This window comes from Gossypium raimondii, chromosome 7 (genome assembly GCF_025698545.1).
Source record: "Gossypium raimondii isolate GPD5lz chromosome 7, ASM2569854v1, whole genome shotgun sequence".
NCBI classification, from domain to species: Eukaryota; Viridiplantae; Streptophyta; class Magnoliopsida; order Malvales; family Malvaceae; genus Gossypium; species Gossypium raimondii.
In genome coordinates this window covers 26,198,418-26,220,591 of record NC_068571.1, presented here as the reverse complement: position 1 = coordinate 26,220,591, position 22,174 = coordinate 26,198,418, and the positions used below count along the sequence as shown (strand labels likewise).

At 33.1% G+C, this 22,174-nt stretch overlaps 2 protein-coding genes across 5 annotated transcripts; both read left to right on the top strand.

Annotated features, from left to right (window-relative positions):
- The first annotated feature begins 5,359 nt into the window (after positions 1-5,359).
- LOC105798454 (pre-mRNA-processing factor 39-1) lies at positions 5,360-16,256 on the top strand. Of its 4 annotated transcripts, none has more exons than XM_012628541.2 (15): positions 5,364-5,557; positions 5,982-6,199; positions 6,320-6,403; positions 6,787-6,896; positions 7,541-7,770; positions 8,347-8,514; positions 9,231-9,597; positions 10,090-10,233; positions 10,920-11,072; positions 11,161-11,277; positions 11,990-12,070; positions 12,167-12,304; positions 13,353-13,655; positions 14,790-14,906; positions 15,792-16,256. In XM_012628541.2, exons 2-15 carry the CDS (start codon positions 6,022-6,024, stop codon positions 15,909-15,911), a joined length of 2,310 nt encoding a protein of 769 aa, XP_012483995.1. In that variant the 5' UTR covers positions 5,364-5,557; positions 5,982-6,021; the 3' UTR covers positions 15,912-16,256. The 4 variants fall into 4 exon arrangements, with proteins under 4 accessions (XP_052489469.1, XP_012483975.1, XP_012483995.1 ...); XM_012628533.2 differs by having other exon boundaries at positions 6,317-6,403; XM_012628521.2 differs by having other exon boundaries at positions 5,361-5,557; positions 5,982-6,403.
- Positions 16,257-16,403: 147 nt separating this feature from the next.
- On the top strand, positions 16,404-21,214 carry LOC105798484 (nuclear transport factor 2). Its single transcript, XM_012628574.2, is given in 11 exon segments — positions 16,404-16,842; positions 16,950-17,084; positions 17,203-17,256; positions 17,258-17,519; positions 17,948-18,204; positions 18,629-18,824; positions 19,131-19,264; positions 19,345-19,413; positions 20,111-20,189; positions 20,733-20,797; positions 20,800-21,214. Coding segments are annotated over 11 exon segments (1,359 nt in total). The 5' UTR covers positions 16,404-16,809; the 3' UTR covers positions 20,875-21,214.
- Positions 21,215-22,174: the final 960 nt, after the last annotated feature.

Here is a 22,174-nt window from a genome sequence, read left to right as displayed (position 1 = left end):
TTTGTAACAACTCATTTTCAATGGTACCGGAAACAGTGATTTCAAAACCTCGTTCTTCAAAGCTCAAGTAAGTAAATGTTATTTATTAATATTTACGAGTCTATATAGCATTATATTAGATTTTGGTCCGATAAATTGATTGATTAAGTGATTAACTAGGGTATAAGGATTAAATCGTAAAAATCATAAAACTTAATTGCTATAGATGTTTATTAGTTAAAATATTTAAATAGTGAAAGTAAAAGCGTTTAAGTGTCAATTCATCATTATTTAAGTATAGTGGATGGTTTATGATTGATTTATAAATGAATTATATGTTATTTAATATTAAGACTTAAGTAAAATGTAATAAAAAATAAATAAAGTGAATGGCCACTTTCATTTTCATTATTTTCTTCTTCCCACCTCCATTGTTAAACGTTGAGAAGTTTAGCCAAGCTGTATCCTTGCATGTAAGTCAAATTTGATCTCGTTTTTCATAAATTTTATATTTTTCTTATCGTTGTAGCTTAATCTAGCTAACTTGGGTACTAAATTGTAAAACTATTAAAGATTTTAAAAGTTACCATTGCTTTTTGAAATTCTTTGGATGTTAAATGTTAGAGTTTGAAGCTTTGTTTTGGAATAGGACTATTTTGTAAACTAGTTTTTGTTAGTTTTAATTTTAAGGACTAAAATGTAATGATGCCAACTTTAACATATAAATTATATAATTTTTATTCTATAGATTTATTGAAGGATGAAATTGAAAATGGAATGAAAAACAAAGCTTAAATGTAAAATAAATGCTAGTTTTGGTTTTAGGGACTAAATGGAATAAAAGGTAAAAGTATAAGACAATGTTGTAAAAGGTCATATGCATATGTTTGACATTATAAAGTATTTGGAGTTGATAATTGAATTAAATTATTATATAGATCAAGTAAAGGATCAACCGATCAATAAATGCGAAAAGAAAAAATTGTTGAATAGTCATTGGTGTCGTGTTTGTTCTTTGTTTTGGTTAGTTAAGTTTATATGATACTTATTTTGTTTAATATTTGATATGATTGTATAGTGTTTATATGCATGTGTTATTTGTGAAAGAATTACTAAAACTAATGAATTTGGTATTGAAGGATCAATTTGTAAGTTAAGGTTTTATTGATAAATGCAAGTATTATGTATATGAAAACGGTGGTAATTACATGTTTATGATGATCTAAAGGATTGAATGGATCGAATATGGAATTAAGAGCCAAGTGAACTTAGTGAATGATTAGGATATAAATGTCATGTCATTAGGGTTTAAAGTATCAGGTACTATGTACCGGTGATTATGTTATAACAAGTACTTTGTACCAGTGTTTATATTGTATCAAGTACTATATACCGGTGTTGGATACCTTATTGATGGTTGAGATCCAACATTTGTTGTGGATTCTCCACAGCTTGTGTGAGCAGCATCGAGTAAAAGGTTAATGTCCCTATTTATAGCTCGTGTGAGCAAAGATAATTACAGCTCATGTGAGGAAATCTATCCCGAGTATCCGAGGTTAATTTACTATAGTTCTCCAGATGAAACTAAGTTATGAAATCGAATTGAGATGAAAGATTATTTGTATAGAGATATTAACCATGAATTGAGTATGACTACTATAATTATTGTGTTACTTATATGTATGTGATGAACATTATGTGATAATGTACTAACCAAGTTGGTTATGGCATGAATTGTGTAAGGTGACAAAGAATACCATGTTTGTATGTTATTTTCAATTATTGAGATATTAAAAAAAATGTTAGGTATGTTGTGTTTAATTTCATATGAACTTACTAAGCTTTGAGTAAGCTTACCTTTGTTTCGTTTTTCTTCCTTGTAGATTGTTGAAAATCGAGATTCAGTTGGATCAAGTTGGAGCTCACACTATCCACAAATTCCTTCGGTAGACTTTTGAACATTTTGGCCGATTATAAGTGGCATGTAATTAGGTGTAAATGGTTATATATATAGTGTGAAGTTGAAAATTATGTTTTTTTTTTTTATTTTGTCGAGGATATAAGTGTAATGTTTGAAAGTGATGATATTATTTTGGTTGGTTTCAAACATGAGTTGCATGTGTGTTTTGGTTAATGTTGTGCATATTATATAATGAGTTTTGGCACATTGAATAGATATTTATGTGAGGAATGCATAAGTATTGATGTTGGGACATGTTTGAAAGTGAATGTTTTAATTTAGCTTTGTTGAAATGTGGTGTCAGTAGTGGCATATTGGTTAGGTAATTAGGAAGATGTTATAAGTGGTAAATTGGCATAAAATGTGTATGTTTTGAACATGGTTAGGTTGGTGGAAAAATATACATATTGAGTTCCCTTGTAATGGTTGAAATGTGCTATGCATTTAGAGACTTGTTGCATTACACGGTTTGACACATGACCATATGTCACACACGGGTCAGTGACACGACCGTGTGCTCTTTAGATATTAGGAAGCATGTGTACACATGGTTCTTGAATGTCATGTGCTGGCCACACGCCCGTGTGAGCATTGTTGATTTAGTCATCTAATTTTCACACGGTTCCAGTAGGATACATGGTCCAGCTAGGGGGGAGTGTTCAATCAAATCGAATGAAAAATTTTTGAGTTAATCGAGTTGACGAATCCTATTTTATCATCCTAACTCGATTTGAAATTTTCTTGAATCGAGTTGAGTGAGATGGAATTCGAATCAAATATATTCATTCGAGTTAAATTTAAAAAAAATTATTTTTGGTCATTGTAATCACTGTCATCGTAATCAAAATTGCCAATCGTAATCAAATTTGTTATTAACTTTCATCCCCTCATAATTTATTTATTAATCTTTTATATATGGGTTAACTTCTTTGCTTGCTTAGTTGCTTCAATTATTTTCGATTCTTGTCATTATGTGTTTTGAAATTAAAAATATATTAAATGTAAAAAAAGATTCTTTTAATAAAAGTTATCTTAAAGATAAAATGTGAAATTGATACCAACATAAAATTTTAACATGAATATTTTATGGCATTATCAATAATTCAAATTTAACAATAAATTATAAAGATTTAATATGATTAAACGATTCGGTAATATAAATAATACAAAATGTGAAATTTAATTTAATAATATAAATAGTAGATATAGATAAAATTATTACTATTTAGGTTTAAGAATTTCTTTTGGATGATTTTAATTTTTGATTCGGGAGTAAAAGGTAGGAAGTAAAAATTTAGGGGGAAAATAAAAAGTTTTGAAGGTTGATAAAGTAAAATTTTGGGGGGAATGTAAATGGGGGGTAAAATTTTGGGGGGATATTCAAAAAGAATTTGGGGGGGGATGGGTTTGGGGTAAAAAGGGGTGGGATGAGAGGGGGAGTAAAAGTTTTGAGAGAGAATAAAGAGGTTCGGGAGTTTGGGGTAAAAATGTAAAATATTATAGTTTGACATTCAGTTTATTTGAATTCAAAAACCAAACTTGATTCGAACTCGAAATTTGAAAAAAAATTGAGTTGACTTGAATAATTCGATTAACTCAATTCGTTTAACTTGAAATTCAAAAATTTTTTTAAATTTTTTCGAGTCGAATCGAATTTTACTCACCCCTAGGTCCAGTTACACAGACATGTAATTCTACGATGATTTTATGTTTTTTGGTCCACACCACTTTTCAATGAGTTTCACAGCCTGACTATACGACTGTGCTATTTCCTTCTACACGGTTGCAGTTTATCACACAGCTTGAGCGCACGTCAACTTGATACTAACTTACAATTGTTGACAAAAACATAATAAATAACTGAAGTGCATTTAGTATTGTTTATCTTATGTATTTATGAGTTTAAAATTCGTTTTACTCACAATTTAATATATTATTTATTTTAATTTCGTACATATTTAATGTGTTATTATGATTAATTAATTTTAAACCATCCGTTTCATTATTTATTATTTGTTATTTTAAACAATTATTTATATTCTAAATCTCGATTTTTACATGGATCTGCGTGTGATAAAATTTTTAATATTAGGACTATAATTTTCTTAAAAAGCTACTCACGACAAAATATTTTCAATTGAAAACGTTTCACCTCTTAAAATAAAATATATGTTAAACAATAAAACTTGAATAAATTTCAAAAGATTTATACAAATATAAGGTTGATTTAAATAAACATGCTGAATTTTTAAAATTTAAGGATTTGTGTTGATTTTTTATACTTATTGATATATACTATTTTTAAAAATAGAAAGTGACATTTGGTAAGATGGTTAAATGTTAATATTTTTGTCATTGATTCCTCTTATAAACATTTCTGTATTTTTAATTTCACTTGTTTAAAGCTTTTTATTTTATTTTTAATTAAAGTTTATAATTAATAAATATATTACTTTCAAGTTTTTTAATTAATAACTCTTTTATTTATAAAATCAAATAATAAATATGTAATTATTTTTGAAAACATCAACTAATTCTTTTGATATATATATTTTATATATAATATTTATATGTCAAATATTTATTTTTTCACCTATATTGTGAATATGGTGATTTCTAATATGGATTGAAAAATAAATATTACACATATAAAAATTATATTTACTAAAAAATAATATTTGCAATAATTATTTTATTTTATAAATGAAAGAGTTATTAATTAAAAGATGAATTAAAAATAAAAAAACTTGAAAGCAATATATTTATTAATTATAAACATTAATTAAAAATAAAAATTGAAATAAAATGAAATAAAAATACATACTAAAATGGCTTACAAGAAGAATTAAACTTGGGACTCAAAGATAGAAATGTAATTATTTAACCATCTAATCAATTAGCGTGTTAAAATATTAATTAAAAATTGAAACAATATTAAATAAAAAATACAAATGTGAAAGAGAAGAATTGAACTTGAGATTTAAGGATAAAAATACTAACACTTTAACTATCTAAGCAAAGAAGCAAAACTGTTAGTTTTAGTAAAAACTCGTCCTATAAAACGCATTTTCACTTTCTCTTTCCAACATATATATATATATATAGATAAATATAAAAAATTAAAATTTAAAAAAAATTCAACCCAAATATAATTATTAATTTTTATAGTGTTGTAAAAATTTCCCGTAAGTATTTTGAAAGGCGAATGTGAAATATGGGATCCCCCCAGTAGTTAAATTTATTAATCTGGCCCAGTTATGTAGGTTCCTAAATTTCCGCCACCTGGCACCACCAAAGCCCTCCTGAAAAAGGCAACGGTCCAGAATAAAGCCATCACCCAAAAACAATAAACGGCTCAGATTCACCTCCACCTCCACCTCCACGTAACCCAAAGAATAAAAACCGCCACGCCCACTTACCCTACCCTTTCCTCTCTCCTATTCGTTCTCTTTGCTTCGTTTCTCTCTCTCTCACCAAAAAAAAAGAAAAAAAAAGAAAGTGCAAAACTCTTAAAGAACTTTCCAAGAAAACCTCATCTAATTTTATCAACTCAAATCACTCCAAACTGTTGAATCCAGAACTCGCCTCGCAAAACGACGCCGTCTGCTGCTCCTTCCGGTACGTACCCAGCCTTTTTCCTTTTTCTCCCTGTATCAATTCCTCCAACTTAGGGTTTTGTTTTGCCGAAACCGTTTAAAGATTGGCTAGGGATTTGTTTTGAAGTTTGGAGTTTTTAGATTGCACTCTTTTACTTTGTATTGAAGTTTTCTCTGCGATAAACAACTCTATTTTTCCTGCTTATTAGTTCTACTTATAAATTATTAAATTTGGCCATTCAGTTTTTCAGCACCATTCTTTAAAAAAAAAATACGTTTTTTTCCCTGTATATTTGTTTGTATGTCCGAGTAAGTAAAAAATTAGCAAGTTAGAACTGAAAAACAGGCGTTTAGTTAATTCTTTTATGGAGAAAAGTTTTTGTTTATTTTTGGTTGGTATTGTTTCCCTGTAAAATAATGACTTGAAATACTTCTCTTGTTGTTAGTTTGAGTGTGCATACTCCAGGTTTGAATTCCTGACCTCGAATGGGAGATAGTGAAGCAGTAGTTGCCGACTCATCAGCAATGATGGATTATACTTCAGCAGCTTATAATTCTGCTGGTTCTGGCGCTTACTCCTCCCAGGCTACTGGAGATCCTACTGCTTCTGGTGGTTACCCAAATTCTGCTGGTCAAGAAGGTCAAAGCAGTGCAATGTATGACGGTAAGCCAGCTGGTGGATCAACAGATGAGACTGCTGTTGCAGTTGAAAATACTGCAGCAGATGCATCAAAAGCTGCTGGTTGTAATTATCCTCTAAATGGAAATGTTATTAATGCAGCAGGAAATGCAACCACAGTTGAGAATGGAAATGCTTTTGATAATTTAGGTGGAGCTTCTGCTGCACCAGAGTTTGTGGATGGTTCTGGTATGTTTTTCTCGGGCATGTTTGTCATGTATATCAGTTATGCACAAAGGCACTAACAAGTGGGCTTAGTAATGATTTTAATATTTTGATTCATTTTTCTGCTATTTGTATCTCAAGTTAACAAGCCTATTGTATGCCATAATGACTTGAAACTCTGTTAGCACAGAAACAGCCTTTGTCTCTTGGCACTCTGCCATTAAGCTTTGTTCCTGATCAACGTGATGTGGGTGTTGTTCTGGGGACATCTGCAGTCTACACTTAGTTTTGATTAAAAGCATCTTATTCAACATTTTACCTTCCCCTTTTATTATTGTTATTATAGTGTTTGAGTTTTAGAAAATGTGAAACTCAATTGTTTCTTTATTTTTATTTTTGACATCTAGCACCAACCATGTCTGCTGAAGAAGAACGTTTATGGAGTATTTTGAGAGCCAATTCGTTGGATTTTAATGCTTGGACTGTATTGATAGAGGAAACAGAGAAGGTTGCAGAGGTATGTGAGCATGAAAATTTGTTGCATGGGAACAATTGCACAGACTTGTTATCTTTTACATGTTGGAAATTTCGTGAGCTAGTTACCTGTTTCATGGGTTTAAATTGCATCTGTGCATGTGTTTTAAGCCACGGACATAATGGATTCTTATCATGGTTAATTATGTTATTGGTGGCAGAGAGAGCAAAAATTGTGGAATAGCAACCGTGATGCCATATCGCATGTGCTATTTAAATCAGTGATATGTTGCCTAGTTAATATCTTATATCGCATGTGCTATTTAAATCAGTGATATGTTGCCTAATTAATATCTAATTTTTTTCCATCTTTATTTTCGTATAGTTTAGTGGAGACTATGTAGTTGAAAAGAGGCCCCATATGCTTAAAATGAATATAATTTGGGGAGGGACTGGTGGTTCACCTTAATAATTTTGTGAAAATTAACAAAAGTCGCATGTAATTTTGTTGAACTTTTCTTTAGTGGGATGAGGCAAGATCACCACCCATCTTTCAGTTAATATTGTATTTTCTAGGGGGTTTTTGCGTTGATTTGAATTCCTAGGTTATGAACTTATCCTCATTAATTTTCTATCTAAGTTTGCGTCTCTTGTCTGCCAATTGAGTTTTCATCTGTCCATATGCAGAACAATATACTGAAAATTCGGAAGGTTTATGATGCTTTCTTGGCTGAGTTTCCTTTGTGTTATGGTTATTGGAAAAAGTATGCGGATCATGAAGCACGCATAGGCTCCATGGACAAAGTTGTGGAGGTCTATGAAAGAGCAGTTCAGGGAGTGACATATTCTGTGGATATCTGGGTGCTATATTGTGCTTTTGCCATTGAAACATATGGAGATCCAGAGACCATCCGAAGGTAAAAACTGCTAATCTACCCATTCTTCTTCCTGGTTTGCATTAGGAGACCATGCTTGTATGCTTTTCTCAGTTATGTAAATCTGGTGATTGTTGCTGCTTTCAAATTTTATTTTTGTATGCCTTCAACAGCAACTCCTTACATTCGTGGCAGAGAGGTTTGATAGGGATATAATTTAGGAAGTCTTTCCCCCCCTTCTGTTTATTCCCTTAATTTTGAGGCTAATGTATGGGTGATCGTTGAAACAATTTTAGGTTTTTGACCATGTTCCTGAGCTCTTCACACTTCATGTAGTTATCTTTGAGTTATTACTTTAACCTTGATAATTTGAGGTGCATCAATATGCAAAATGCTTTTAGGAAGATATCATCCAGTTAAGAGCTATATGGCCTCAATCGCTGCCCTATTTTAAACATTTGATTTTTACCTGGAGGTAATGCAGCATATGTACACGTCTAGAGTAAATTGTTCCTTCATCTTTAACATTGCTCCCTCTGTCTTCTGTTTGTTGACTTGTCTGCACTGCTGTATGGTTTTTCATATGTGTAATAACTATTCTGTTTCATGGTGTTTCAGGCTTTTTGAACGAGGATTAGCATATGTTGGAACTGATTATCTATCTTTCCCTCTTTGGGATAAGTACATTGAATATGAATACATGCACCAGGAGTGGAGTCGCCTTGCTGCTATTTATACTAGAATATTTGAGAACCCTAATCAACAGCTAGATAGGTATTTCAACAGGTAAGCCTATTTTGTGTCTCTTCATATTTAACTGTTCGTGTTATTGGCACAGTTACATTAGTTTACCATGTTCCTTCATTTATCTGAGGTTTTTTACTGAGATTGGCTTAACTTACGCAATAACCTTGTTATCATGGTTCATTTAGTCGTTATTCTTAAAAAAATTACCTACCAGTTTCTGCGAAATTTTTACTTCAATCCATTAAATCCTTTTTTGCCTTTGCATCTTAAGATAAATCTCTTTCCTTCTGGTATCAAAAGTAGATATTAAATGGAGTGTGGTGCAATATCCTCTATTTACTAATTGAATTTTAAGTAGTAGTGGTTTCCTGTCTTAAGTTGTTTTTTCACATTGTATAATCTTAGCAGCAATTGCTCAGGGTTGTTTCAAGGCTACAACTTGCTCATCCAAAGCATTGTTTTTTAATTGTTTGAATGTTAATGTTTGGTGACGTTTCTTTTGATTTAAAAGAATGCATATGTAGTCCTGAAGGAGACACTAGAAAATTTGGGGCTTTTAACTTGGGAGACGAGTTTGAATATTGGGGTGGGGGGGTGAGGTTTATGGGTTGATAGAGGATAGTTCAAAATGCAAATGCATTTTCTCATTAACTTTTAAAATAGTGATTTTATGGATAATTATGCAGTAGTTCATCATGTTATTTTGCTTATTATTCCCACAACTTCATTATTCCTTGATGCCTATTGTATTACAGTTTCAAAGAGTTGGCTGGAAGTCGACCTTTGTCAGAATTAAGAGCTGCTGAGGAAGCTGCTGCCAATGTATCAGGCCCAGTTTCAGAGGCTGATGGCCAAGTCAATGAAGGAGAGGTTCATCCTGATGCTGCAGAACAAATGCAGAAGCCTCTAACTGCTGGCTCAACAGAAGCAGAAGAGTTGGAGAAGTATGTTGCCATTAGAGAAGAACTATATAAAAAGGCCAAAGAGCTCGATTCTAAGATCATTGGTTTTGAAACAGCTATCAGAAGGCCTTACTTTCATGTGCGGCCCCTCAATGTTGCTGAGCTTGAGAACTGGCATAACTACCTGGACTTTGTAGAAAGAGAGGGTGACTTCAATAAGGTATTTGAGTTTGTTTTTTCCATCTTTCAGTTTAGCTATGGTTCGTAGTGTTCAGTTGCCCTGTTTGTTATATATTGACTTACAGTTAAGTAACATCTGCTGCATCATTTGCCTTATTGGCTAAATCGTTGGGTGAAGCAACTTTTAAAACGGAAATGTACTGAGACTAAAGCATGGACCTTCGATTTGGTTTCTTTGAGGCTAAGTACTTCAAACGCTTATTTTTCAGTGGACATTTTAGGTTTGTAATGTATTGAACAGTGAATTCATTTTATATATTTTAAAGTTCCAATGTTATGCCTGCAGGTGTGTTCTTGTCTTCCTAACCATTTATGTGTCAGGCAATGGGGTCCCATCATATTTGAGGGGCCTCTCTGTTCCAACAATGGAGTATTTCTTATGCATTTCTCCTTCTGCTTTGTATCATCCATTGTTCATTGTTTTGCTGCACTAGATCTCTGTCTAATTTTTATATTTTCATTTGTGAATTAGGTGGTCAAATTATATGAAAGGTGCCTTATAGCATGTGCCAATTATCCTGAGTACTGGATACGATATGTTTTATGTATGGAAGCCAGTGGAAGCATGGATCTTGCTAATAATGCACTTGTGCGTGCTACGCAAGTCTTCGTCAAGGTATGAAGTGCAGTTTGTGTTTGTTGTATAAATACTACTTGGATGAATTTTATCTCCCTTCTAGAACAGCCATTTGAGTTTTAGTTGTCATAGTTAAACCTTTTCAACTTTTTACTACTGTCATTTAAATATTTTAAAGAATTTAAGAAAAAAAAAAGTTTAGAGCATATCTATCAATGTTTTTGCTTTGAGGTTTGTTTTGGTACAATTTATCAAACAGTCGAATAACACAATATTAATGGGAAAGTGGGAGCAGTATGGTTTTCAGTCATTTTCACTTGTAATTTTTAAGTTGTTATTAACGTATAAAAAATCATTGCACCTCTTTAAAGATGGTGCAGTTTAGGAGTTCAGAACCTTTTGTCAGAAAATATTATTTGATGGAAATGGCACTTCCCACTTGTATATTCATCTGCTTATTCTGTGCCCTGACTGAATTAATTGAAGAAAGAACATGTGTTTCGTTTATTTTATTTTCATGGTTAGGGAACTATTTGAGCTTGTGATCTGGTTTTTACTATCACACATGGCTCTTGATTATATATATTAATTTTGGAATCAGTGTGCAAAATGAGTGTAATTGCTAGGTGTTTATGTGGCAACTTAAAAAGTGACATCATGCTAGTTGCAGCTATTTGTGGTGTGTTGCATTTTACTGATAATTATTAGTTATCAAAATTCTACAGAGGCAACCAGAGATCCATCTTTTTGCGGCTCGATTCAAGGAGCAGAATGGGGACATAGAAGGCGCTCAAGCTGCGTATCACCTTGTTCACAGTGAAATATCACCAGGTCTTCTTGAAGCAATTATCAAGCATGCAAATATGGAATGCCGTCTGGTATGAATACATAGCATACAGATGTGTTTTTACTTCTGCTAAATGTTTTTACTTGTTCCAAAGGGGTTGTTTTATCTTGATTCTGCAGGGGAAACTGGAAGATGCCTTCTCTTTATATGAACAAGCTATTGCCATTGAAAAAGGAAAAGAGCATTCTCAAACATTACCAATGCTGTATGCACAGTATTCTAGATTTTCTTACTTGGTAGGTGGCTGTGTTTGTGATACCTAATTTTTTCATTATGAAATGGTTCATGTGAAATGGAAATGGGATTTTTCGTTGGTCCAGGAGCCAATGTTAATATCATTGATCTTTCTTAAAGAATGAGTTGAATTTTATGCGTCACCTTTGTCTGAACCTGTGTCAAATATGTGCTTTCTAATATTATACTGCTAATGTTCCAAATAATTACTCTGTTACCACTGCCATATGCACATCTCTGTGCTCTTTTCAAGTTCATTTTATGGCTTGCATGACAACCAGTGTCCAATCATCATTCTTAATTCATCATATAGTTCACATATGTACTTTCTAAAACTAAATGCGTAGTATGTTGTATCACAGAATTACTTTGTTACCTCTACCATATTGACATTTCTGTTCTCTTTATAAGTTCATTCACATGGCTTGCATAACAACCAATGTTCAGTTATTATTTGTAAATCATCGTATGATTCACACGAGAAGCCAGATTAATGTCTTAAAATTCCTTAAAGAATAGGATGAAACGTACACCTGACATATGTTATGTCTCTTAAGGATGTTTTTATGATATTAGGTCTGTGTCTAAGACTACAGAAACTTTTGTTGAACTCATTTTTAGTCTGATTGCCTCTTACTTCCAAGTGTTTATTATCTTTGTTAAATTCTCACTAATGTCCCGATTCTTATTCCCATTGATATTTTTTTTGGGTAGGTTTCTGGAAATGCAAAGAAGGCCAGGGAAATTTTAACTGGAGCACTTGACCATGTCCAACTGTCTAAACCATTCCTTGAGGTTCTGTCTCTCTCAAACACAAACCCCTTCGTTACATCATTTTGATCATTCTCCTCAGGTATCTGATTTCTGATTTTTCTTTTGTTTTACATGTAGGCCTTAATACATTTTGAAACAATTTTACCATCACCAAGGCAGATTGATTATTTACAGTCATTGGTTGACAAGTTTATATCCCCAAACTCAGATGGCAGTGCTGCAGACAAGGAAGATCTATCTAGCATATTTTTGGAGGTAATAGTTTTTGTGAAGATGCAAATGACCTGCTTATTGACTGCATTCTGTGGGATTTCTACATTTGGCATTGAGTGCTTAGTGATTAAAATGTACTCTGCTTAAGCTTTGTTTATGTTATTTCTGGTTATGGATTAAATAGTGAGTCACGTGTGGAGGTTTGGTTTGGCTGTGAAATGGAAATTGCTGATAATCATAACCTTGATATCAGTTTCTTTTAACACCAATGAAGTGGTGCAGCGAACTTCTTAGTTTTTAAGTTTCTTTTTTTCCTTAAACTCAGATACCATCCATTATTTCCTTCACTGAAGTGGTGAAGCTGACTTTTCTTACTATTTATTTTAAAACTTAAAACATATTCTAATTTTATTAAATATGAACTTACTACAATTTAATTACGTTAAAACTTTGTTAAATCATCAAAACTCCAAGCTTCAACATCCTTCAAACATTGAAGTCCTTCAGAACCAAATATAGATATTGCCAATCAAAAGTGAACATGTATTTTTTTCCTCTATTCTTTATCTATTCTACTATTTGTTTTCGTTTTAATTCATTTTCTCCATGTGTAATTTTTAACTGATTTTTGCAACAGGTTAGCCAGGGAAATAGCTAGCTAATGTCTAATGATGACTTCTCATTTCAAACTTTGTTTTATTTTGAAATAGATTAGTAAGTGAATTGTTAGACTTGAACAACAATTTGAGTTTTTAAAACAAATTATATTAAAATTTATCTAAAGTAACTATTTATTATATATTACATAAAATTTCATTTATATTTTACATATATACTTTTATATGTATGCGCCTTATTTTACTCTGGCGAGTGCTTTTATTTTGTGTCTTGTGCCTCGGGCCATACAGCAGACTTAGAGATTGCACCTAGTGCCTTTGACAATAGTAGTTTGAAGATATAGTCGTCGAATGCTGTTGAAATATCTCAAGTTTGAAGATTTTCTTTCAAGATTGTTGAATGCTGTTTGGAATGCTTAAATATTCTAAGAAAGTTTTACTGGTAGCTTACTATTGAAAAAGTGATTTTGCAGTTCTTGAGTCTCTTTGACGATGTACAGTCCATTAAAAGGGCAGAAGATCGGCATGCTAAACTATTTTTACCTCATAGGCCCATGTCGGAATTAAGAAAACGTCATGCTGAAGAATTTTTATCTTCAGATAAGACAAAGCTTGTGAAATCTTACTCTGGTGCCCCTTCACCTGGCCAGTCTTTGATGGGTGCCTATCCAAATGCACAAAACCAGTGGCCAGCTGGTTATGGGGCACAGCCTCAAACTTGGCCCCCTACTACACAGGCACAGGCACAACCATGGACTTCTGGCTACAGCCAACAGGTAGATTGCACTTCCAGATATAACTTTTCATTGTAACTGGAACATCCTCGTCTTATTTTCATACTATCCCAGCCTGTGAGTATGTTTGATATTAGGAGATATTGTTAACTGGTACTACTTTAGCATACACCAAGGACGAGTTCAGAAAAACTGAGACGCAAGATATTTTCCGGTAAGTTGATATTAGGAGATACTGTTAACTGTTACTATTTTATTTGGTGATGGTTTAGACTTGTATAACTGGGCGCCTTTAGTTTGTATCTGCTATTACAAGCACTTCGTATTCCATGAAAAGTTTAAGAAGGCTACCTTGTTTTGATCAATATAATGCCATGTTCATAATAACTTACCGGAAAATATCTTGCGTCTCAGTTTTTCTGAGCTCGTCCTTGGTGTATGCTAAAGTATTGAGGTTGGTATCTTTTTTCATGTCATTCTAGATTCACTTCTACGGCTGTGATGATCTTTGGCTTGCACTGATTATTGACTGGTTGCAGGAGTTAAACATAGGATTTCAGAGCGGTAGATGAAATGGAGTGGATTTGCAATTTGTGTGATCATAAGTTTCACTGGAGCTTGATGGATCATTTTTAGGATGCTAGCTAGATCAGTAATGTTGTGCAGTTTAAATGCTCAGCAAATAAGTAGCAACATTTCATGAGGAGATGAGAATGTTAGGATTGGAGGTGTGGGTGTATGAGGAAATACGGCATGATGAATAAATGTAGAAGATAACATACATGGCAATAAGCTTACATTAGTTTGGACATGAAATAGGATATACTCTAGTGGTAAAGTGTGATCTAATGGATATTCATGTAAATAGGAGAGGAACGGATGGAAGTATAACTTATTACCTTTCTTTTAAATTAGTGAGCTGATGGTATGATCTTAAATAGAGGATAATGATTCCTTACGATATATACATATATGGTAGACTATGTAAAGGTGAAAGGCTTAGTTTGTCAGTCCTATTTCTTTGTTATGCATGCTATTACATGTTTGGATTATGTTGCCCTCTTATGAAGGGAAAACTAGCTGAAATGTGAGCATGGGATTTACGGTGGCAATTAATTCTTTGTTGAGTTTATATGGTTTCATGGATTTCATACTGTGTCCCTGTTCAATTTGTAGGCTGCATATGGTGCATATAGCAGTTATGGTAGCAATTATGCAGCTCCACAAGTGCCCACATCAGTTCCACAAATTGCCAGTTATGGTGTTTACCCGACTACAACATATCCAATGCAGGTATTCAGTTTTCTATAATTGCACCCTATACATTTCACAGCTGATTCAAACTATAATTTCACAGACTAGTGATACAACAATCACTCTAGTGCACCAAGATCATTAAGGCTTTTCTTGGTTATGTGGAAAAGAAAAGAAAAAAAACTTATTAAGATGGAAATTGGAGGAAATAAGTAAAAAGATGAATATATATTTATATATTTTTTCTTTCATTGAAGTGCTTGGTGGGAAAAATAGAAGTCCAATAGAATGGAATTTTCTTTTTATCCTGTTCTTGATAGAGTGGAAAAATAACAAGAAAGTCAAAGTTATATTATTTTAGTTACTATACCTTCTGTAAATTAAGATAAATAAAAATAAAATTAGAAAACGATGGATAATCTTGTAAATGTGGCACTTAATTCATATTTCTCTCATTTTTTGTTTTCTTATAGAAATGTATTATCTTTCCTTTCACCTTTTTTTTTTCCTACCAAGGGCACTTAAAAGTCATTTTCTTTTGACCTTTTTCATCGTTTTTTACAATCTTTTCACTTTCTGCCTGACTAAGTGCACACATAAAGGCATCAGGAATTTCATCCCGGTTGCTGACTTGCTACACCGACCTTTTGAAACTTGGACCTCATGTTCCTCAACACCAAACAGTTGGGAGAATTTTAGATATTTATATATATTGAGATTCTTGTATACAATTACAAAGGGTTTGAATGATCCTTGGCCCTTAGTAGTCCCATATGTTACCGAATTTTGTAACAAGAAACTTGTCCCTCGTTTGATCTACTTAATAACTTAGGGTAGTAAGTCAGTACTGGAGTTTAATGTTTTTGGATTGATCAACATTCAAATTTGATAGTTGGGCTAATGTTTGGCTTTGATTTTGTGTAGAGCTTTCCTCAGCAAAGTTATGCCCAACCAACTGCTGCCACGACTTTAACCCCAGCGCAGCAACCTCCTCCTGCTGCTGCTGCAGCTCCTCAGGCTTATTATGGTGGACCTTACTACTGAGTATCCAGTTTCTTTGGTGTCCCTAATTTTTCCTTATTTGGGTCTTATGCTTATCGCGGACTGTTTCTAACATGGAACAGCTAATCAGTTAAGCCGAGGTGGACATTTTTGGGTCTTCGAGCGGGGGGTAGATTTTGAGAATACTAATATGTTTTAGTTGACAGTAGTATTGTGGTGTCCTTTTTTTCACTTCCAATTTTAGATTTTTTGTGTGAAGTTTGTACAAATGCTAGTAAATTATGATGTGATCTGTAGTTGGGTTTCTTATTTGAGTGACCAAATTGGAAAAAGTAAACACGAAGAAAGAACTTTTAATTTCCAGAATAGGTGCAAATTTTGTTAGAATATCTTCTCAACTAATGGGCTATCCCCTGCATTTATTCAAATTATTTTGAGCCCAAAAGAAGTAGCTCGAGGCTTGTTGATTCCATCAATCTTTGTAATGTTAAGTGATTATTATATAAAAAATTGAAAAAGAAAATAGTTTGAAAGAAAAACATCATATGCGATTCATTCTCTTCCGAGCAAGATCATAACAAAGACGCTTTTTATATTTGCTTAAAACGCCGCGGTTATAGTTTAATAGTTCAAACTCTGTTTTCAAATTGCGAACAAAGGATCTGGTTTTTAATAATATATCAATTCATCTTCCTGAAACTCTACCGTAATTAGTTTTTTGAAACGGAAACAAATCGGCAACTGCTTTTCCCCCGTCATTTAAACTCTGCGCAAAAATCATTAAATAGTTCATGAAAACAATCACTAGGGTTTCGGCTACTTCAACTATAGGGTTTCAAGACTTACTATAACTTTTGGTGGGGGGTGAGGGGGTTAGATTAGATCTACATCCTCTTCACTGCATGTTTTTGTTTTGAGGTCATTTAACTAACTCATCACAATGCCTGCCACTTCCTACCCTGGACCTGCTCAGGCGATTCTTTTTTTCTTCAAAAAAAAAAAAAAAAACGTTCTATGTTTCTCTGTGGATTTTTTTTTTTGTTTACTAATCAATGTTTTTGTTGTTTTTAAAAATTTCAGGTTGGTTCATACTTCGTCGGACAATACTATCAGGTACTTCAACAGCAACCTGATCTAGTTCATCAGTTTTATTCAGATGACAGTACCATGATTTGGGTCGATGGAGATTCCTCTGACTCTGCTTCGGCGATGCTGGTAACTTCTCCTTTATTTTCAAGCTTCCTCTTTTCAGGAATAAACTTATCTCAATCCTTTTATTTTACATCATTATTGATTAATTTATAATTTATTGTTTTTTAATCTTTCTCTGCAGCAAATTCATGCCATGGTAATGTCACTAAATTTTACCGCAATCGAGATCATGGTTCATGACAATTAATTCTCTTGATTCTTGGAATGGAGGTGTTCTGGTGATGGTTTCTGGTTCCGTTAAAATCAAGGATTTCAGTAGTAGAAGGAAATTTGTGCAAACCTTTTTCTTGGCTCCTCAAGAGAAGGGTTACTTCGTTCTTAGTGATATCCTACAGTTTATTGATGATGGAGAGACTTCACAACTTCCAGCTTCCACATTACAAGAAAACAAGCATGATGCTCAACCAAATCTGTCAAGCCCTGTTGCAGAGCCACAATGTACCGTGTGCAGACTTTTTTCTCAATTTAATCTTTAAGTTTTTATTTCAAGTTATAGCATTTTGTGGACTTATTATCCGCATGCAAAATGTAGATGACTTAAGTTCTAACTAGTTTAGAGGTTCTAACATAGATGGTAGAAATAGTTAAGTATATTTATACTCAATTGCTAATGTTATAGCTTTTACAAAAATTGAGGGATAATTATATCTTTGTGGCTTCTTGTTACCTTAAGTTGCCTGCTTATAATCCTACCACTTGAGGCACTGAAGTCAACACCTTATTGTGGTCTTTACTTAACAAGAACAAGTTAATCTCTGGGAAATAGTTCTTCTTCCGCCTGGTCTTTGTTATGTGCTATTCTGATGGTAGTGATTTTGATTTGTTTTCTTCTTTTTTGGTTTGGCCTAACATGTTGAATTTGACAGATTCTGACTATGTTTTGGAGGAAGAGGCCAGGGAATATGTCAACTCTGTTCATATAGATGATGATCCTATTGACAAATATAGTCTCCCTGAGCAACCACAAGAGGAAGATTTTGAACATGAAGTTGTGGTGGAGGAGGCTCCTGCAGATGAAACTCTTGCTTCACATCACAATGTGGTGGGCATTGTGCAAGAAATCCCAGCTATGCCTTTGGAGGAACCTGTTGGGGAGCCTCCAAGGAAAACATATGCCTCTATTGTAGGTAATCCCCTATTGCTGATTATGCAAGTTATGTATGTTTATGACTCTTGCTTTTTTTAGGTTTCTCATTGCCTATTCTTTACTTCTTAAATTACTATCATTTTACCTGAACGAGTATATACTTTCTTTGTCCCTAATGTAACCAAAATTCAGTGAATTCTACTCAAGTGTGTTGCATACAACATCCGGTCTTGCATTACTGAAACATGCCCATTCATGTAAGAAGTAAACTGTTCAGACATGAACAATTAATAAATTAACAGAGGGGAATTATGGACACTTGCCATGAGTTATCAAATGAGTGTCGAGTATGATTTCACTTTTTCCTATCTGATACTCAGACCACAGATTAATGGTGTTTTATTTGTTGAAATTTAAACAATTATGGTTGGTTAATCAACGTTAGTTGGTGTTAAAAAAGGTGCTGTTGCGTGTTCCAAAGGAGCAAGCCGTTTCATCTGTTCGAGTGCAACCATCTTATAATAAGGTTTCCCAGAGTACTTCAGAGTGGGATCATATTCCCGAGCCTACTAGTCAGCAGTCACATCTTGCTTGGTTAGATGTGTCTGAATCTGCAGCAGAAAAAGCAGTAGAGGAAGGGTTGGTCTCTGAAGAAGGTTAGTCTAGCTGTATCTACTTTGGTATGTTTTTTTTAATATCAGGAGTTACAGTGATATGGTTTCTATTTGATATTTTGGTTTGGCTAATCAATTGCCCTTCTCTAGCATATGTATTGGTTACTAAGCATCAGAGTTTCATTTCTACTCTTGAGGAATTAAAGGTTTAGAGGCGGGATATTAGAAATACCTTTCAGGTTTAGAGTTGAGACAACTAGACAAGATTTAGAGGTCGCAATTCATATAAATGTTCATGATACTCGGTATTTGGAGTTGCAATCCGATTATTGATTTTCATACATTCAGGTGAATATATTGGTGAATACAAATCTGTTTACGTGAGGAACTTGCCCTCTACTGTTACTGTTTCTGAAATTGAGCAAGAGTTCAAGAATTTTGGTAGAATCAAGCCTGATGGTGTGTTTATCCGGAACCGCAAGGTGATTTTCTTCTTCTTCTTCTTCCACCCCCTCCTCTTATATGGCTTCAAACAAACTAAATTTGTGTTGGATGCATGCAGGATGTTGTTGGTGTTTGCTATGCTTTTGTTGAGTTTGAAGACATTTTTGCTGTTCACAATGCAATCAAGGTATGAATTTTCATTGTTTTCTCTCAAGCGTATGTGTTGGATTGCAGCTAGTAGCCTAGTTACTTCCTGTATTTCTTTTAGAATTTCAAAGCTCAACACTTTCTCAGATTCCTTGCTAGTTTCCCTTTTGAATTATTCATCAAAAGTTTGTAACTATTTGTTTGACTTATGTTTGTCTGTAACATTGAGTTTACTATAAAAGGAGCTTTGAGCACTCCTTAACATTGCACCACTGTGATTACATTTTTGTTTTATTTTTCATAGTTGTTCATATTGTTGGGAAATTTTAAGCTGCATCCATGTACTTTTGTGATGCTTTTATTTCACTGCTTCTGATGGATGAGATTGAGATGACTAACACAGCCATGAAAGAGCTTCTTGCGTAAATACATGAAAAAAGAAGCAGATTTTGAGAGGACGGTGAAGGAAACCATGCACTTTTGTGATGCTTTTAAACGAAAATTGACTTATAGCACCCTTAAGTGTCAAGGCTTTATAGTTTCTCTTTGTATGAAGGACGCTTTATATACATAGATATACTACAATGGCAGCTCCAGGTGGTACCGTTGAAATAACATAAATCTACTTTTGTAGCAAATTTGTATGTTTACTGCCATCCTGAAGCTTTGTGGTTTTCCTTTATTGCTTTTGTATTTATATTTTACATAATACTGACCAAGTTTTGTTTCTTCTGTAGGCATCTCATATACAATTGGGGGAAAGGCAAGTCTACATAGAAGAACGCAGGCCAAATAGCAGCAGTACACGAGGAGGAAGTATGTACCTTAATATACACTCTTTTGTGCCCTAGGATTTCCTTCTATGGTTTCAGTAAAGTTCTCTTTCGTGATTGCTGCTTTTAGATATCTCCAGAACAACTACAAAAGCATTCTTTTTACTTGTACAAAAAAGTGACTCTTTACAAACTTGAGTTACTAAATTCTTCTGCCTCATTTTACTTGTTGCTTCACTAAATTTCTGCATTTCTATGATAATACTCTTGGTGACCTGGTTTGGTAGTCACTAAATATGATAGTCTATTAAATATGATAGTAAAATTGACAATCTTGATGAACAGTAAGAAATTTGTTTTATAGTGTCTAACATATTAGGACTGCGTTACTACATTCTTCTTCCTTGTGCAAAAAAAAAAAAAAAAAGCCAAAACAAAACTATTCTTCCTGCCTATTTGAAACATGCATGTGCTGTAATTGATTTGCATTGATGGGTTAGAAATGGTAGTCAGCTTTCTCATTATGTAAGTGAATTTGCTTTGAGTATTGCTTTGTTGACATGATTCTGCCATTCAAAATTACCAGGAAGGGGAAGAGGCAGGGGCAATTATACAGCTGAAGCCTCGAGAGGTTGTTTTGGTTCTGTAGTTTGGGTAGAGGAAGCAACCAAGAATCTGGTGACTACAGATCAAGAGGCAACGGTTTGTATCAGCGAGGTTCTAGATAAGACACAGTGTTTGGCTGAATGAACATTTCAACTTGTGGCACACTGTTGGATCATTTGGGGGGAGGGGGGTGTGATTGAGTTCTGAATGAACATTTGCCATCAGTGAGTTAAAAAGTTATGCTTGTACCTTTTGGAGTGTGTGATTCCACAAAAGAAGTGTTGGGGGGATAATTTTTCATGTCATCCTTTGATGAGTGTATGTTGCTCTCCCCTTGAATGCTTTTCATTATGCAGTTCAAGCGGATCATCTTATTTTTGTCTTATGGTTTTGAGATGGTTTATGACCACTTAGATTTGGCACACCTTTATTTGAGTGAAAAGAATATAAAGTTATGGTAAATTTTTGTTTCTGTTGATGTCAGTTGACTCCAATTATCAGTTGACTTGGAATATCAAAGTTCTTTTTTTTTTTCCCATTAAAAAAGGGCTTCATCCCCAGTGTTGAACATTTCTGAACTCTTGCAAGTTTCTCAAAGGCAAAAGTGCTTTGTAGCTTTTTGGTTTGGAAAAGCAGGAGTTAACTCTCATCGATGATTATTATTATTATTTATTTCAAGTATAGAAAATCTAATCATTATAAATTTTTTTCATCACAAATATAGTTATATTGATAAATTCTATGGTTGAATTATTAAAAAATTAATCATAAAAAATTATGATGATATAAGTGGATTCTATATTTATATTTTAACGAAGGCAAAACTAGACAATTTTTTAAGGCGAAATTAATTTGTAATTTTACAATGACAAAATATAATTTTACCATTTTAATGATTTATATTTTAAAGGACTGAATCAAATTTTTATAATTTTAGGGATCAAAGTGTAATTTTACTTTACTAATTTAAATTTTAAAAATTCTAAAGGGTCTAAATGAAAAATTTTATATTTTAGGGGATCGTGCCCTTACAAGCCCTAGTTTTGTCCCTGTATTTTATTTTTAAACTATTTAAATTAAGTTTTACAAATGATTTATATTTATTGCTTGAAAAAGTATTTAAAATTTATATTTCATATATCAAAATATTAATAATGAGTTACAATATTATTTTTATTAAATTATTATAATTTTAATGATAAATATAATTAAAATGGTTTTTTAATTTGAAATGAACATTTATTTTCAACCACTTTTTTAGTGGTGTTTTTGTTTGATGTAACTTTAGGTTATTTTATTTTATTTTACCACCAAAAAAAACATAAAAGAATATTTAAACGTAGTAAAGAAAGATTGGGCCTCAAGAACTTTAGAATCCATTGATGAAAGAAATTTTGAGAGGCCCAAAGCATAATTTTTGCT

Excerpts from the sequence above, each read along its gene's own strand:
- LOC105798454 (XM_012628521.2), top strand. The coding sequence starts at position 6,022 with ATGGGAGATAGTGAAGCAGTAGTTGCCGACTCATCAGCAATGATGGAT. Across the intron at positions 6,404-6,786 it reads AGAGTTTGTGGATGGTTCTG|CACCAACCATGTCTGCTGAA; the intron begins GTATGTTTTTCT and ends TTTGACATCTAG. Across the intron at positions 10,234-10,919 it reads CTACGCAAGTCTTCGTCAAG|AGGCAACCAGAGATCCATCT; the intron begins GTATGAAGTGCA and ends AAAATTCTACAG.